The sequence below is a fragment of the Sapajus apella genome, unplaced genomic scaffold (assembly GCF_009761245.1).
Source record: "Sapajus apella isolate SASKATOON/1434 unplaced genomic scaffold, GSC_monkey_1.0 scaffold5, whole genome shotgun sequence".
NCBI classification, from domain to species: domain Eukaryota; kingdom Metazoa; phylum Chordata; class Mammalia; order Primates; family Cebidae; genus Sapajus; species Sapajus apella.
The window spans coordinates 31,905,050-31,921,816 of record NW_022436945.1 but is presented as its reverse complement, the minus strand read 5'-3'; the positions used below and the strand labels follow the sequence as shown (position 1 = coordinate 31,921,816).

The 16,767-nt window shown below is 41.1% G+C and overlaps 2 protein-coding genes across 5 annotated transcripts in view; one reads left to right on the top strand and one right to left on the bottom strand.

Annotated features, from left to right (window-relative positions):
- The window catches only part of GRXCR1 (glutaredoxin and cysteine rich domain containing 1), a 372,499-nt gene extending 367,376 nt beyond the window's left edge, over positions 1-5,123 (bottom strand). For both annotated transcript variants that reach the window (XR_004266358.1, XR_004266362.1), the window contains exon 1: positions 4,631-5,123. The gene's annotated coding sequence lies outside the window, so the exon portion shown is untranslated. The remainder of the gene's footprint in view (positions 1-4,630) is intronic.
- A 95-nt stretch (positions 5,124-5,218) lies between these two features.
- The window catches only part of ATP8A1 (ATPase phospholipid transporting 8A1), a 249,208-nt gene continuing 237,659 nt past the window's right edge, over positions 5,219-16,767 (top strand). For 2 of the 3 annotated variants that reach the window (XM_032272101.1, XM_032272106.1), the window contains exon 1: positions 5,219-5,492. In XM_032272101.1, coding sequence (XP_032127992.1) covers positions 5,444-5,492 — 49 coding nt within the window. In that variant the 5' untranslated portion in view covers positions 5,219-5,443. The remainder of the gene's footprint in view (positions 5,493-16,767) is intronic. The other variant, XM_032272095.1, reaches the window with a different exon arrangement.

Below are 16,767 nucleotides of genomic sequence, written 5' to 3'. Positions count from 1 at the left end.
TTTTTAAATTTTAACAGCTTTATTAAGATATAATTTACATAACATACAATTCACCTCAATATAATTCCTTAGTACATTCACAGAATTGTGCATCTATCATAATTATTTATTACCCTAAAAAGAAACTCTGCATCAGCTGTCATCTCCCAATGCTCTCATCCCACACACCCCCATCCCTCAGCAACCATTAATCTTTTTGTCTATGTAGATCTGCCTATTCTGGACAGGTCATATAAATGGAATCATATAATACATGAGCCTTTGTAACTGGTTCTTTCACTTAGCATAATGTTTTCAAAGTCATCCATGATATAGCATGTGTTATTTTATTACTTTTTATTTCACCATATACCATTGTATGCATATACCACATTTATCTGTCAAACAGTTGATGGATGTTTGAGTTATTTCTTCTTTTTAGCTATTATGAATAATGTACCATTTGTGTATAAATTTCTATGTGGACATCTACTTTTCTCTTAGGTGTATACCTAGGAGTATAATTGCTAGACCATATGGTAACTCCATGTTTAACATTTAATGAATTACCAGATTATTTTCTAAAGCAGCTTCACCATTTACATGTCCACCAGCAGTATATGAGTGATACAACTTCTCTACATACTCTCCAACACATAATTATTTGTCTTTTTGATAATAGCTATTCTAGTGAGTATGAAGTGGTATCTCATGTTTCGGATTTTCACTTCCCTAATGGGTAATGACATTGAGCATCTTTTCTCGTGTTTATAGGCCATTTGCATATCTGCTTTGGAGAAATAAGTATCCAGATCTTTTACTCATTGCTCATTTTTAAATTGGGTTGTCTTTGTATTATTGAATCCTAATAGTTTTTTGGGTTTTTGTTTTGTTTTTGTTTTTGAGACGAGTTCCTGCTCTGTCTCCCATGCTGGAGTGGAGTGGTGTAACCATGGCTTGGCTTGCTGTACACTTGACCACTCTGGCTTAAGTGATTCTCCCACCTCTGCCTCCAAACAGCTGGGACCATAGGCATGTACCACCACAATTATTTATAGAGACAAGGTCTCAAACATTGCCCAGGCTGGTTTAGAGCTTTTGGGATTAACTAATCCTCCTGATTTGGCCTCCCAAATTGCTAGGATTACAGGTAAGAGCCATGGTGCTCATCCTCATAATAGTTGTTTTTACATAATCTAGGTACAAGTCGCTAATGAGCTATATGGTTTACAAAAGTTTTCTCCCATTCTGTGGGTTATTTTACAAATTTTTAATGATGTATTTGGAAGCACAAAAGTTTTTAATTTTGTTTTTTTTTTGGAGATAGAGTCTCGCTCTGTCACCCAGACTGAGTGCAGTGGCGTGATCTTGGCTCACTGCAACCTCTGTTTCCTGGGTTTAAGTGATTCTCCTACCTCAGCCTTCCAAGTACTTGGGACTACAGGTGTGTACCACCATGCCTGGCTAATTTTTGTATTTTTAGTAGAGAGAGGGTTTGACCACGGACGCCAGGCTAGTCTCCAACTCCTGACCTCAAGTGATCTGCCCACCTTGGCTTCCAAAAGTGCTAGGATTACAGGCATGAGCCACCACACCTGGCCAAAAGTTTTTAATTTTGATGATGTGCAATTTATCTACTTTTTTCTTTTGTTTGTGCTTTTGACGATATATGTAAGAAACTATTATCTAAGTTCATAAAGATTTACTATTTTTCTCCTGAGAGTTTTATAGTTAATTTAACTTTTACTTTTGGAGCGTTTGATTCATTTTGAGTTAGTTTTTGTGTATGGTACGAAGCAGAGATCCAATTTTTTTCTTTGGCATGCGGATATCCAGTTGTCCCAACATCCTTTGTTGAAAAGACTATTCTTTCTCCTATTTAATTTTCTTGGCATGAAAGCTTGATTTCCAATCTGTTTAGTTCTAGTAGCGACATTCTCTTAGTTCTTTTATTGTATTTCTTCCTTTGTAATTTCAACTATCATTTATCTAACTGGGTAGCTGACAATCACCTCTGATTTGATTAAAGTTTAAAACTGAGTCTTCAGGTCAATGATTGATGTCCCCACACTGCTATGACAGAACAGAGTAGATGTGTTTACACATACTTTTATTTTCTCTAATTACTTAATAAAACAGCCATCCTGATTTAAAGAGAAAGCCAAGGGCAAGTTTTCCCATTCAGTACTACATGGCACAATTACTGGGAATGTAATGAACATCTGCCATGCAATGTTCATTGTATTAGAACATAATTTACTTAGTAAAGTTGAGGAAAATTTGTGGCAAAATTCAAGGGAATATGTCATAAAAATGCTTAAAGTGGGCATATTGGGACTCCTAACCATTCATTTAGCAGGCTCATTAGGAAACAAAGTATCCTAAGATGACATTTCAGATTCTTCCAAATCTGGCACCTTTAGTCTCCATGCATGGAGTCCCAGTGAAAACCTTTATTGTAGTCACGTCAATCTCTTTATTCCTGCCAAATATATATGTTCCTCTACCACTCCAATGACCTTAAACAATCACTGCTAAGAACTTACTATATGCCAAGCATTCCCATCTGGAAAGAGGTCTCCTTTTTCTTTCTATAGACTTAATCCCTACTTTAAGATCTAGCTCAACAATGTTGATCACTCCAGCTCCTAGAAACTTAGCTTTCTCTCAATGTCTGTAGTTGCTGCTTGTCTATTTGGCATGACATATTAGCCATCTTGTTGCTACTGCTGGTTAGCTTTCATTAAGTCCCTTTATAACCTAGTTCTCTGGCTCAGCACCTTACACGTTATATGCAGTCAAAGTATATTTTGTGGAGGATGGTAAAACCTGATTCTTGGAGAAGTTGTCCTTAAATAACCCTCTTCCTTCTAAGTCCATCAGCAGTGTAGTCATATGACCTGAAAGTTTTTAAATGATCTTGCTGACATCTGAATTCTACTACAGATTCTGTCACAAGGTCATGTGGTTGGAACCAGAGTTCCCTGCGAGGTGCTGGCACATTGCACTTCTGGTACAATGGAAGGTGAGACCTGAGAGCCTTGAAATCAAGCAGATGCAGAACAGTGCAATCCTCAACTTCGATCAAGTTTCTGAACCAATAAAAACGTGTGATTTCTAGCAATCAGGAATGAGTGTTTTTTCAGAAATAAGGTACTTGGGATATACTTGCCATTATGGATAAAGTGATAATATCTGGGAAAGGACACATGGTAATATATTACAGACTATATCATGCAATATTCTTCTCTGTATAAATGATTTGTCATTTCCTGTATGAATGATACGTTTTCAACTTCGCTGATGAGATAATGGGACACACATGTAAAAAACGGATTGCACTGTAGAAAACAGGTAACTTCTGGAATCCCTTCAGTTAGTTACTATTTGTAAATAAACAGAATTGAACCTCAACCCCAACTGAAGACTCATTAGGAATTACAAAGGTGACTGCTCATAAACCAACTATTGTCATGCAGCTGCATGCTGGTTTTAAATAAGAACTGGTTATGGCTTTATATAAAATTACACCTAAAATGTTAATCAGAAAAGCACTACATTTCCTCCAGCTTCTGTTCACTAACTTTTAAAGCTGATTATTATTTTTACTATTTTCCTTGCTATATTAGCCCTTTAATTTTGTTTCAGACTCATGTTCATTAAGCCAGAGGAAGCCTGCTTCACACAAGGCAACCCTCGGCCTTGGAAGAAATAAAATGGCCAGTGATGGCAGTCCTGAAAAAGTTCTCTGTTCATTTTTTACCTTTAGAAGACCATACTTCTAAATCATGGCCATCACAGAAACAGATATATTCATTTATTGTTGAGTCCTGCTTTACCCTGAAATATTCCATGAACACTGGGAATATATTTCCTTTGTTCTAATTCCAGCCTCTGAATCAGAGCCAACTAGAGTGGGCTCTTCATACATATGCATTGATTGCCTGAGTATTAATGTAGGGCAGGACTCTGATTAGTAGCTGCTACCTGCAGGAAGCAGAAGAAATATCACAAATGGAGATAGGACGCTATTAGCAGATTTTATTACATTTTTTCCTGAGGCTTGGAAATAATCACTTCTCTCTCAGGTCAAATCTCTCCAGCTCTCTCCCTTAAGGATGTGAAAAGACCTCAAATAAAAGGCCTCTATGTGAGGATATCTTTTGCTGGATGCTGGAGGAAGAGCATTAAATGAGGGAAGAAGCAAATTGCTTCTAATTGTTTCTGGTTATTCCTTTCCTGCCAGTTCAACAGCTCGCCAGAAACCGCACAAAACCTTACATTTAACTTGAAGGTGAAGTACTTGTTCTGACAACTTGTTAGCATTGATCACGGTAGACAGAATAAAAGGTAATGAAAGTCTAGAGGATATAGGCAAATTAAAATTTAACATTTTTATGCATTTTATACAAAGCCTCCTCTCCTCTTTGCAGATAAAACGACTGTACCCAACTTTATGCAGCTTTAACTAAAAATACACACACACACACAAAAGTCCTTTGTGGACCCCCTGGGCCAATATTTAGTTAAGTGAAATTTCACTGCCTTGTCAGGCTGCAGAGCCTGAACTAGGGAGAAGCGCCGGGCCCACTCGCAGGCGGGCCCCAGACGCACCCAAGCCCCATGGACAGGAGGACCATACCATAGGTACCTGGGGCCTCCCGGCCTCGCAGCCTGTTGCTAGCAGTCGAGGCAGGAGGACATGTGCGGCTCAGGCCACCAGTTGGGCTGGGCATGCAGAGAGACTAGAATTACACCCAGATGGCAAACAATCGTTCCTTTCCCCTGCTCTGGCTTGGGGACAAATCTTGCAGTCCCAGATCCATTCGCCTTCGACGGCCGACTCAGACCCAACACCACTTTCCGGACGACGGGCGGCTCCACTACTATCAAAAGCCAGGGGTAGCGGGAGGGGATTCGTGAGGATGCAGCAGCCAGAGCATTCTTTCCTCTCTGAGCAAGACTTAGCAGAGTTGGGGTGGCCTGGAGGAGGGACTGGGTCTGCCAACTCCACTGGGCAGAGCGAAAACGCCAGAGGATTCAGGAGGCTGAGAGCTGATCACCCTTTGAGTGGTGGTACGGTCCGAAGCAGGCGGGGCGGAGGAGGCTCCCCCAGACTCTCCCCGCCCCTCCCCCGCCTTCCTCGCTGGGAACGCGCGCCTCACAGGCCCCTCCCCCGGCGCCTGCGCCCGAGCTCCGCCCCTCGCCGAGCAGTCCCTTGGGCGGCTGCAGGCAGAGCTCGCCCAGCTCCGGAGACGCCGCGCCTTCGCCGCCACTGCCGCCTTTCTCCTCCTCCTGCCGGCGTGCGGGGGCCGGGCCCGGCGGCGGCTCTGCCCTAGGTGGGCGGTGCGGCCCAGGCTGCAGCCGAGCGCTCCGCGCTGCGCAGCCGGGTCTCCCGCCCGTACCACGCCGTGACAGGTGCAGAGTCAGGGCTGAGGACCCACCTGCGGCCCCAGCCGCCGCGATGCCCACCATGCGGAGGACAGTGTCGGAGATCCGCTCCCGCGCCGAGGGTGAGGGGCCGCCGCGGTTCGGGGCTAGCCTGGGGTCGGGCTGCGAGTGTGCGTGTGAGCGTGTGTGTTTATCCAGGAAAAGACCGCATCCCACCCCTTTCCCACCGGCAGTCCGACTGTCGCGCCCGGCCCCTAGTGGACCCTTCCCCCCGCATTACCCCCACTGCACTGGCAGACCCTTTTCAGGCTCCAGTACCCTCTAATGGATGCCCTCGGCGGGAGCCCCGAGGCGTGCTTTGCACCGCAGCGTGACCATTGGGTCCCAGTCACTGAGCGCACGCGACCTGCCCACCTCCCTCCCCACCAGCTCGATTTTCACTCAGCTCCCCCCGGTGAGCAGATCCCCAGCCCGCCGCCCCTGCCTCCTGCACCCACCTTTTTGCCACCCCCTAGCAGAGCTCCCAGCGAAGCGAGTTTGCTTTTCCCAGGCTGCAGGATCCTTTGATCGGTAGTCCCTTGTCTCTCGGATTGCGGGGAGCCTTCATCGGGGGCGGGTTCCGAGTGGGTCCCCTGCATTACAGCTTCTGCAATTCTGCCTCCTGCAGCGGAGTCTCACAGGCTCGCGTCTGAGGTTTCGTTTTTGTTTCCTTTTGCCCGAAACCCGCACTTCTGCCCATTGATCTGACTTTTTAGCCAGGTGAAAGCTGTTTTCTTTGCTCCACCTGGGGCCAGCTCTTGAATGGCCACACTTGTCGACACTGAGCAACAGATGCCCCGGGGTAGAAGCAAGTAAGCTTTCCGAGGGCCCAGACTCTTCATCGTATTTGAGGAGCCCTCAACATCCTGCCTGCCATGTGGCAGGCACTCGGTAAATATTCTCTGATGTTGCTCACGTCAAAGCCAAGACCGTAAATATCCGGAGATTAGTTTGTCCTCTCCCAGAAACCTGTACTTGAGTCCTGCAGAGGGTGGAATAACATGTTTTTCAGAAATCTTTCTTGCCAGCATCCCTGATTCCCGCTCTCCCTCCCCACTTCCATCTTTTAATGTAAGAGGTGGTAAAGTGGTTTTAGATAAAAAGATATATAAGTTAGGATAATTGGATTTCAGGGATGGAGACAAGCCATTTTATTTTTTTCTCCCTAGGGTCTCCCTGTAAAAATAGGGTCCCTGAGATTGTCTGATTCCAATATTCAGAAAATATTAAATGAAACTGCTGTGGAGAGAAGGCCACACGAGTCAAAACTGGCCTGTGTACTGCATAGGAATTCAGTACATATTGTCATTTGTAATACACAAAAATACATAGGGCATTACAGTTTGATACACAGTTGAATAGATTATAATATTTTTAAAATGCACCCTGTAAAAATACATTCTTTTCTTGCACTTCTGAGTGAAATTAGTCATAGAGGTAATGAAAATATAATGGTAATAGTTGGTGTTGTTCTTTCAAATAATAGCAATTGACAGATCATATATTGTGCAAAATAGGGGCAAGACCAAAAAAAAAATCTGAAAGCAGTGCAAAGCCTGTAGCATATAAGGGGATTATATGGCTACAGTATTGTTCTTGATTGGCTTGTGTATTTTTCAAAGTACTTTTGCAAAGATTACCTTACAGAGCCTTACAACACTCCTGGAGGTTGGTGAAGGTGGAGTACCATCTGATAGTTGAGGAAACTGTGGCCCATTATGGTTTAGTAATTTGCCCAAGGTCAAGAAACTAGTTCAGTGAGACATTTGGATTAAGAGCTCCGGGAAAACAATGACTGCTGCTTGTTTAATCTTTGTATTCCCTGTGCATCCAGCACAGTGTCAGCGCCATAGTAGTGCCTGGTGAATGACCCTTTCCCCCGATATTGGTTGATTCCAGTTTATTATGTCTTCGGCATTGTGCTTGGGACCACGGTGAAGACAAATAATGACTCTGTGGGGCTGGCATTTTGGCTCATTGCCTGCTGTGCCCACAGCTGTCTTTCCTATGAAATATTTCTTTCCTAAGAAATACAATCCTACCTTTCCTAAGGAATATTCTCCTTTGGGAGAGGCCCTGCTGCCTATAGGGCCTTGTTCTGAACTGCAGCCCTTTTGGCCTCGGCTGATTGGACCATGGTTGGCTCCTGACCCGGAGGCAACCAATTTATATGTGACTCAGACATTTGTAACCTTGTGGTTTGGCTCAAAAAGATTCTCTTTGCTAATCATATCTCTCTTGGAAGCATTAAAAGTAGAGATTTAGAGTCAAAGCAGAAGGGAGTAGAGGTGAACAGGCTGGTCAGGGAGACAATGGATGGCCATAAGAGGTCATGAGAATGCTGCTGATAGAAGAAAGCAGAAACTACGGGCGAGTAGAGAGAGAGCAAAGTGAATGGAATGGATGGACAGACCTTGGAGCCTGCCCTCCCTGAATTCTATAGCCCTAATTCCCAAGTAGCATTAAAATAAGCTCTTCTTCCCCCGCCCTGCCCTTGAAATGACTTGAATGAGTGTCTGTTCCCAGCATCCAGATTGGCCAGATGTATGACTGTCATGCCTGTAAGTTGTTTACAACCAAACTGGGGAGAAAGGACTTAAAGAAGGAATAAATAGTCTAAGAGGGGATGTTATTAATTGAACATTGTGCATGCTGTGGGGACGCAGGACCCGTGGAAGATTAGGAATTTAGTACACGCTTGTTCCTGGACATGAGGCTTGCCCAGTGAACTTGAGGTGTGATTTGAGATGAGCCCTCACACAGTGCTTCTCAAACTCGAAGGTTCATAGCAATCACTTGGGCATCTTGTTAAATGCAGAGTCTGATTCACGAGGTCTGGAGTCGGGCCAGAGTTACTACATTTCTGATAAGCGCACAGGTAATGCTGAAGGATGCAGGCCTGCAGATCATAGTCTATGCAGCAGGATCCTAAAGGATACTGACATTTATTTCTGTAGTTGGGAGAGTGTTGAAGACAGTCATGATGTGAACAAATGGGGAAAGTGAACATGACTTATTTCAGAGTTCTTAAGGAAATTGGCCAGGAGCAGAGGGAAACTTGGAAGGAGTAGGATATAAGTTTGGATAGGTAAATGACTGCCAGATTACAGACCATTTTAAATGCCAATGTGAGTCATTTGGACACAGGACCAAATAGTTGAACAGGATCTTAGAGTTCATTGAAGCTAATTTCTTATTTAAGCATAACTCCAATATATAATATCTAACAGGGCCAGTTGGGGCCACATTGTTACAAGGGAGGGACATCCTAAAAATAGTAACTTAGTAAGTCTGTGTGTTGACTGGTTTGGAGGAAAAGGTATTGTAGACAGACTGTTGCAAAAGAGTCTTAAAATGACAAAAGTCAGAATTAGTATTGGAGTGAACAGTAAGAATGAGAAGGGACGAATCAGATTTCTGGCTGAATCATTAACTCATTCAACAGATGTCTACTGAACTTCAACTACTGTTACAGGCACTTGGGATACATAAGTTAAGGAGAGGAAAAGCGCTGCCCCGGAGGTGCTTGCTTTTTAGTGAGGAGGGAGACAAACAACACACATATAAAATATGCTAATTATAGAATTTGTTTTGTGGTAAATGCTATGGGGAAAATAAAGGGAAAGCAAAATGTATCAGGTTGGTGGATGAATTGCAACTTCAAGTAGGTTAGGCTAGTCCTCCTTGAAAGTTGACATGAGGGAGATAAGGGAGTTGGCCTGGTGGGGGTCTAGGGGAAGGGTGTTCCAGCCAGAGCAAATGCCCCAAGGCAGGAAAGAATCTGGAATTAGGAACAGTGAGGGGAAGAGTGGAAAGAAAGGAGATCACAAAGTTTATTGTATTAGTCTGCTCTTAGGCTCCTAATAAAGACATAACCAAGACTGGGTAATTTATAAAGAAAAAGAGGTTTCATACCCTCACAGTTTCACATGGCTGGGGAGGCCTCACAATCATGGCAGAAGGTAAAGGAGGAACAAAGGCACATCTTACATGGTGGCAGGCATGAGAGTGTGTGCAAGGGAACTGCCCTTTATATAACCATCAGATCTCGTGAGACTTATTCACTGTCATGAGAAAGCAGGGGAAAGGCCTACCCCCATGATTCAGTTACCTCCTACTGGGTCCCTGCCACAACACATGGGGATTATGGGAGCTATAATTCAAGATGAGATTTGGGTGGGGACACAGTCAAACTATATCAATCATCTTATAGGACTTTGCTATTTATTGAATATTTAGTAAACATAGGACAGGGAGAGAGAAGAACTTAAAAAAAAGCTATAATTTAGAATTCTAATATTAATAAGTTAACATGGATCTTATTTATAATAATATTGGTATTGTTATTGCTAGTAACATTGGTAATATGTTCATAAATTACCAGGGATCTTATTGGGCTGGCTCATGAACATTCTGGTGAGTAAATCTATGGTGGGCTTGCAGATTCACATTCTTAATGAGCCTCCCAAGATATCCTGGTGCTGGTGAAACACATTTTGAGGAAATTTCCATTATAGTTTTGAACCTGATGGGTTGAGAAAATATATTAAACAATAAGGAAATTGAGAAGGAGGATTAATAAAATAAGAGTTGATACTAATTCAAATTTTGAGCTAACTATGGGATATCCAAATGGACATGTTTTTAAGGTAGCTGGAAATTTTGAGGTGAGATGTGGGAAACATCAAACTTGGGAATCTTGAGAGAGAATAGTTGAAACCCTGATAGTAGATAAATTTGCCAGAAAGCAAGAGTAGATAAAGCAGAAGACTAAGTATTTTAGGACTCTTTATTTAGCTGCCCCAGACAAATCAAATGGGTGTCTGAACTCAGTGTTTGTAACTGGAAGCAGACTGAAATAATAGGATCTTACCCAAATAGTTTTCTAATTCCTGTAAAACTAGTATGAAGGTAGACAGTCAGAGTTGGCTATGCCTGCTACACAAAGTCATAAGGGACGTTGGCTCCTAGTGCCTTTCTGTTTCACCGTCCTGAGAGTTTGACTTCCATAAAGTGACAGCATGGTTGCTGGAGTGCCAGCCATCATGTACAATAGTTCTAGCCAGGAGAAAATGGAAGGGTGGAAGCCAAACAGGTTTTCCTGAAAGCACCACACAAAAACTAATGCTTATTTTGCATTGGTTTCCACTTGCAGGGGAAGCTGGGAAATGGAAATTTCCAGCTGGGCAGATTACCCAGTTATGTTACAAAAGGAAAGGGGAGTATGGTTATTGGGCAGTGTATTAGTCCATTTTCACACTGCTGATAAAGACATACCGGAGACTGGGCAATTTACAAAAGAAAGAGGTTTGATGGAGTTATAGATTTACATGACTGGGGAGGCCTCACAATCATGGCACAAGGCAAGGAGGAGCAAGTCACATCTTACATGGATGGCAGCAGGCAAAGAGAGAGCTTGTGTGGAGAAACTCTCATTTTTAAAACCATCAGATTTTGTGAGACTTATTCACTATCACAAGAACAGCATGGGAAAGACCAGCCCCAATGACCCAATTACCTCTCAGTGGGTTCCTCCCACAACACATGGGAATTGTGGGAGTTACAATCCAAGGTGAAATTTCGGTGGGGACACAGCAAACCATATTCTGCCGCTGCTAAATCTCATGTCCTCACATTTCAAAACCAATCATGCCTTCCCAACAGTTTCCTAAAGTCAACTCATTTCAGCATTAACTCAAAAGTCCACCATCCATACTCTCATCTGAGACAAGGCAAGTCCCTTCTGCCTATGAGCCTGTAAAATCAAAAGCAGGTTAGTTACTTCCTAGATACAGCTGGGGTAAAGGCATTGGGTAAATACAGCCATTCCAAATGGGAGAAATTGGCCAAAATGAAGGGGTTACAGGCCCCATGCAAGTCTGAAATCCAGCAGGGCAGTCAAATCTTAAAACTCCAAAATGATCTCCTTTGACTCCATATGCATCCAGGTCACACTGATAAAAGAGGTGGGTTCCCAAGGTCTTGGGCAGCTCTGCCCCTGTGGCTTTGCCGGGTAAGTCCCCGTCGTGGCTGCTTCCACAGGCTGGCATTGAGCGTCTGTGGCTTTTCCAGGTGTGCAGTGCAAGCTGTTGATAGATTTACCATTCTGGGATCTGGAGGACAGTGGCCCTTTTCCCACAGTTCCACTAGGCATTGCCCCAGCAGGCACTCTGTGTGGGAGCTCTGACCCCACATTTCCCTTCCACTAGCAGAGGTTCTGTATGAGAGCCCTGCCCCTGCAGCAAACTTCTGCCCAGGCATCCAGGTGTTTCCATACATCTTCTGAAATCTAGGCAGAGGTTCCCAAACCTCAATTCTTCTGTGTACCCGCAGGCTCAACTCCATGTGGAAGCTGCCAAAGCTTGGGGTGCCCACACTTTGAAGCAACAGCCCAAGCTGTACCTTGGCCCCTTTTAGTCACAGCTGGAGCAGTTGGGACAAGGGGCACCAAGTGCCTAGACTGCACACAGCAGAGGGACCCTGGGCCTGGCCCATGAAACCTTGTTTTCCTCCTGAACATCCAGGCCTGTGATGGGAGGGACTGCTGCAAAGGTCTCAGACATGCCTTGGAGACATTTTCCCCATTGTCTTGGTGATTAACAATCAGCTACTCATTACTTATGCAAATTTCTACAGCTGGCTTCAATTTCTCCTCAGAAAATGGAATTTTCTGTTGCATTGTTAGGCTTCACATTTTCCAAATTTTATGCTCTGTTTCCCTTTAAAAACTGAATGTCTTTAACAGCACTCAAGTCATATTTTGAATGCTTTGGTGCTTAGAAATTTCTGCCACCAGATACCCTTAATCATCTCTCTCAAGTTCAAAGTTCTGCAAATATCTAGGGCAGGGGCAAAATGCTGCCAGTATCTGCTAAAACATAACAAGAGTCACCTTTGCTCCAGTTCCCAACAAGTTCCTCATCTCCATCTGAGACCACCTTATCCTGGATTTCATTGTCCATAGCATTATTAGCATTTTGATCAAAGCCATTCAACAAGCCTCTAGGGAGTTCCAAACTTACTTACATTTTCATGTTTTCTTCTGAGCCATCCAAACTGCTTCAGCCTCTTCCTCTTACCCACTTCCAAAGTTGTTTCCACATTTTTGATATCTTTTCAGCAGCACCCCACTCTTCTGGTACCAATGTACTGTATTAGTCTGTTTTTACGCTGCTGCTAGTGATGAACCAGAGACTGGGCAATTTACAAAAGAAAGAGGTTTAATAGACTTACAATTCCACTTGGCTGAGGAGGCCTCACAATCATGGCAGAAGGCAAGGAGGAGCAAGTCACATCTTACATGGGTGGCAGCAGGCAAAAAGAGCTTGTGCAGGGGACTTCCATTTACAAAACTATCAGATCTCATGAGACTTATTCACTATCATGAGAACAGCATGGGAAAGATCTGCTCCCATGATTCCATTTCCTCCTACTGGGTTCTTCCCACGACATGTGAGAATTGTGGGATTTACAATTCAAGATGAGATTTGGGTGGGAAAATAGCCAAACTATATCAGGCAGACAACAGAATCAGTCACAGTGAAGTTTTCAGATTGCCAAAGGCTCTTGCTTGGATAAAATAGAAACTGCTCTGGAGCTCATACTTTACAATACAATAAGCTTTAAATTGTTCAAAACTAAAGAAATGCACACAGAAAATCTTCACATACTTATCCAGTGGTTTGCATTTTCTTCTGTTGAATACTATAATGCTAAAATATAATGACATTTATTTGATTATGTAAAATGTGGGCTATGCAATGTGTCCAGAAGTTGTTTTAGGAATTGTTGTTCTAAATGGTAACTCTAAAATGTTTGTAACTATATAGAATACTATGTTTTATTTACATAAAAGGTAACAAAAGGAATAAAAAGTAATTTATGTAAGCTCTCAAAGGAAAAATTTTAGGAGGCTCTTCTAGGTAAAAGATGACTAAGGTTTTGTTCCTTTAAAACTCTTATTATGCACCTGCTGTGTGCCGGCTTATTGGGTGGTGGGACAAAAGGATGTGGTGGATGAAGGAGGTCCCAAAGGAAACATGGAGATCAGTTCCATTATACCTGAAGTGGCACTGTGTCTGAAGGTGTGAGTGTAGTGATATAGCATGTCCTCAATATTTGAAAATCTCAAAATAAGTGTTGTTTTACTTAGTGTAATTCTGGAGATATAAGTATATTGGATCTAATTATTTTAGGTTTTCTAATCTTCAGTGCAGAATTCATGGTTTTTTTTTTTTTTTTCTGTCATTTCAAAAACAATTGAAGTGTATACCTATGATACTGCTATGGGAAAGTTTGCATAGGTCAGAGGACGCTTTTGAAGTTAACAAAATGTTTGCTGTGTGGTTCTCTATTCACATGATTTTATTAGAATGTCAGTGACATGAAGGCCACCGCTTTTCCTTTCATTCTTTTCCTCTTAGTGAAAGGAACCCAAATCTTCCAATGATTGTATTCTCTAGATAGTAAGCTTCCTAAGGGCAAGGGTTTTTGTCTGGTTTGTCCGCTGATATATTCCTCACCATGAGGACATTGCCTGGCATACAGTAGGAGCTCAGGCATTGGTTAAATGAATGAATCTATGTCCTAAAAATGAAAATGCGTTATAATCTAATTTGTAAAATACTCTGAGCTAAATCTAGATGTACTTGGTATCCTCCTGCTGAAACCTGAGCACCACAAAACGGCATTTTTGTGACATTTGTTCACTGCTGTACCCTCTACACCTAGAGTTTTGTCGGCTACATAGTAGCCACTGCATATTTGTTGAATGAATGGATAACTCTGAGCTTTTGAGCTTTATTTTTAATGGAAGAGCTTAACTCTTAACTTTCAGTCTTGATTGTAGAAGTACTTCCTGCTCACTGAGAAAAACTCATGCTTCAAAAAGTCTTCCAGGAGAGAGTAAAATTCATCTCAAACTATGCCATCCAAATATATTCACATTGTAAATTTGAATAAAATAAAATTTTATAAGCTTTATATAAATTTATATATTTATAATGTTAGCATTTTAGTATATATTCTTCCCAACTGTTTTCCAGAAAAGATATATTTGTTAGGAAGAATGAGGTAATCTGCATTATTTTTAGTCATTCTATGGATATGTGTGCCAATATAGATTTGTATAAATTTTGTCTACTGTTGCTACTTATATCCATACCGCCTGGAATGGTGCTTGACACTTGGTAGCAGCTCAGTAAATATTTGTTGAATGTACAGATCAATTTCATTAATTTTATGACAGCATTTTTATGTTAGTACAGAATAACTTACTAAAGAAACCTATGGGTGGACCTTTAGGCTATTCCAGTTTTTTTTGTTTTTGTTTTTGTTTTTGTTTTTTTAAGAAAACTCTTGAGTAAGCATCTTTGTATCTTTTTGTACACCTTTCTAATGGTTTTCTTCAAAGTCCCTAGAAATGGGATTTCTGGGTCAAAAGTATATATCTTTTTATTATTTTTGATACATATTTGAAAATTGCTAGAAAGATTATACTGGTTTACACTCCCACTGAAAGTGAACAAGAGTGCCTGTTTATCCCTTTTGCAGCATTGTATAGTGTTTTTTTTTTAAATCATTATGAATATGCAATGTAAAAAGTAAGTCTTTAAGTTTACATCGCTTTATTAGGTTGAACATATTTTGGTAAATGTGATTTTTTTTTCTGAATTGTTCATGAAGTTTTTTTTTTTTTTTTTTTTTTTTGAGACAGAGTTTCACTCTTGTTACCCAGGCCGGAGTGCAATGGCGCGATCTCGGCTCACCGCGACCTCAACCTCACCGTGACCTCAGCCTCCTGGGTTCAGGCAATTCTCCTGCCTCAGCCTCCTGAGTAGCTGGGGTTACAGGCACGCGCCACCATGCCCAGCTAATTTTTTTGTATTTTTAGTAGAGACAGGGTTTTGCCGTGTTGACCAGGATGGTCTTGATCTCTTGACCTCGTGATCCACCCACCTTGGCCTCCCAAAGTGCTGGGATTACAGGCGTGAGCCACCACACCCGGCTGTTCATGAAGTTTGGTATTGAATTTTGAGAACTTATATGTTAAAGATATCAACTTTTTTAAATTTGTAGTTTATCTTTGTAGTGTTTTAGCGTGTACATAAGTTAATTTTTATGAAGTATAATCTTTCTGTATTTTGAAATTTCTGCTTTAATGTCATATTTTTCATTTCAAGATAATTTTTTAGTTATGTTTTTCTTTTAGTACTTTTGGGTTTCATTTTAAACAGTTATATTTCATTTTAAACTGTGGGATTTACTTTGTGGTGCAATGTGAGGCCTAGATCTAATTTTTTCCTCAAATTATTTACCTGACGTAATAACCATATATTAATAATCCTTTCTTCCCACACTGCCTTGAGGTGCTTTCTTATGTATATATATATGAGTTTTGTTTTTTTTCCAGAGTCAGTCTCTTTCCCTCCCGCAACTACGTCTCTTTATTTTGGTCCCTTTTAGCCCTTGGTATCAAATTCCTTTATTGCAACATAATAAAAAATATTCTTTTAGCCGTCTCATTTTCTTTGCTCTTTTCTCAAGGTTTTTCTGTTTTTTTTCACAGGTGTATTTTTCTACTTGGACTTAGGAGTACATCATTGGATCAAGTTAAAAAATATGTTGGGATATATATTGGAATTTCCTTGTTTATAAACTTATATTAAGAGAATTGGCATCTTTCTTATATTGAGTCATGTATGCTTAGTTTCCCTCTTCAATTATTGATACTTTGATATTGGTATCAATCTGAAGTCTCTCATTTCAGTTTGTTTTTCAGTTAATTTTTGTCTCTGTAGGTTTTAAAATTATATTGTATATCTTAAAGTATTTTTAAAGGAGATCTTTAATTAATAAGACTTCAGGTATTTGTTGGTTTTACTACTTTTTGAGCAAGAATAGTTCATTTTTATCTGCTCATGTATTGTGGACTCTGCTTCAAAATTACTACTTTTATAGTTTCTTATAGTGGTCCTGACATGATAGCTGAGATATTACTCTTTTTTCTCCTTTTTGCTAGGAATAAGGTCAAATTTAGACCAGCTAGATTTAACTAATGATTCCATGAAATCTACTTACCGTATCAAATCAGCATTTATATCTCAGATCACCACTAAAAGAATAAAATGTGAGCCACAATCAAGCAGCTACATTTAAAATGTAAAAAGAAATAGGTGAAATGAATTTTAATGCTATATATTTAATAGTAAATAATACAAATAAAGTGTATTAAATATATAAATACTAGTATGTGTTATATATTTAGCCCAATATGTCCAAAATATTATCATTTTGATATTGTTATGCAAATTTACAATAGTTTACATTTTTTGTACTACGTTTTCTAAATCTGATGGG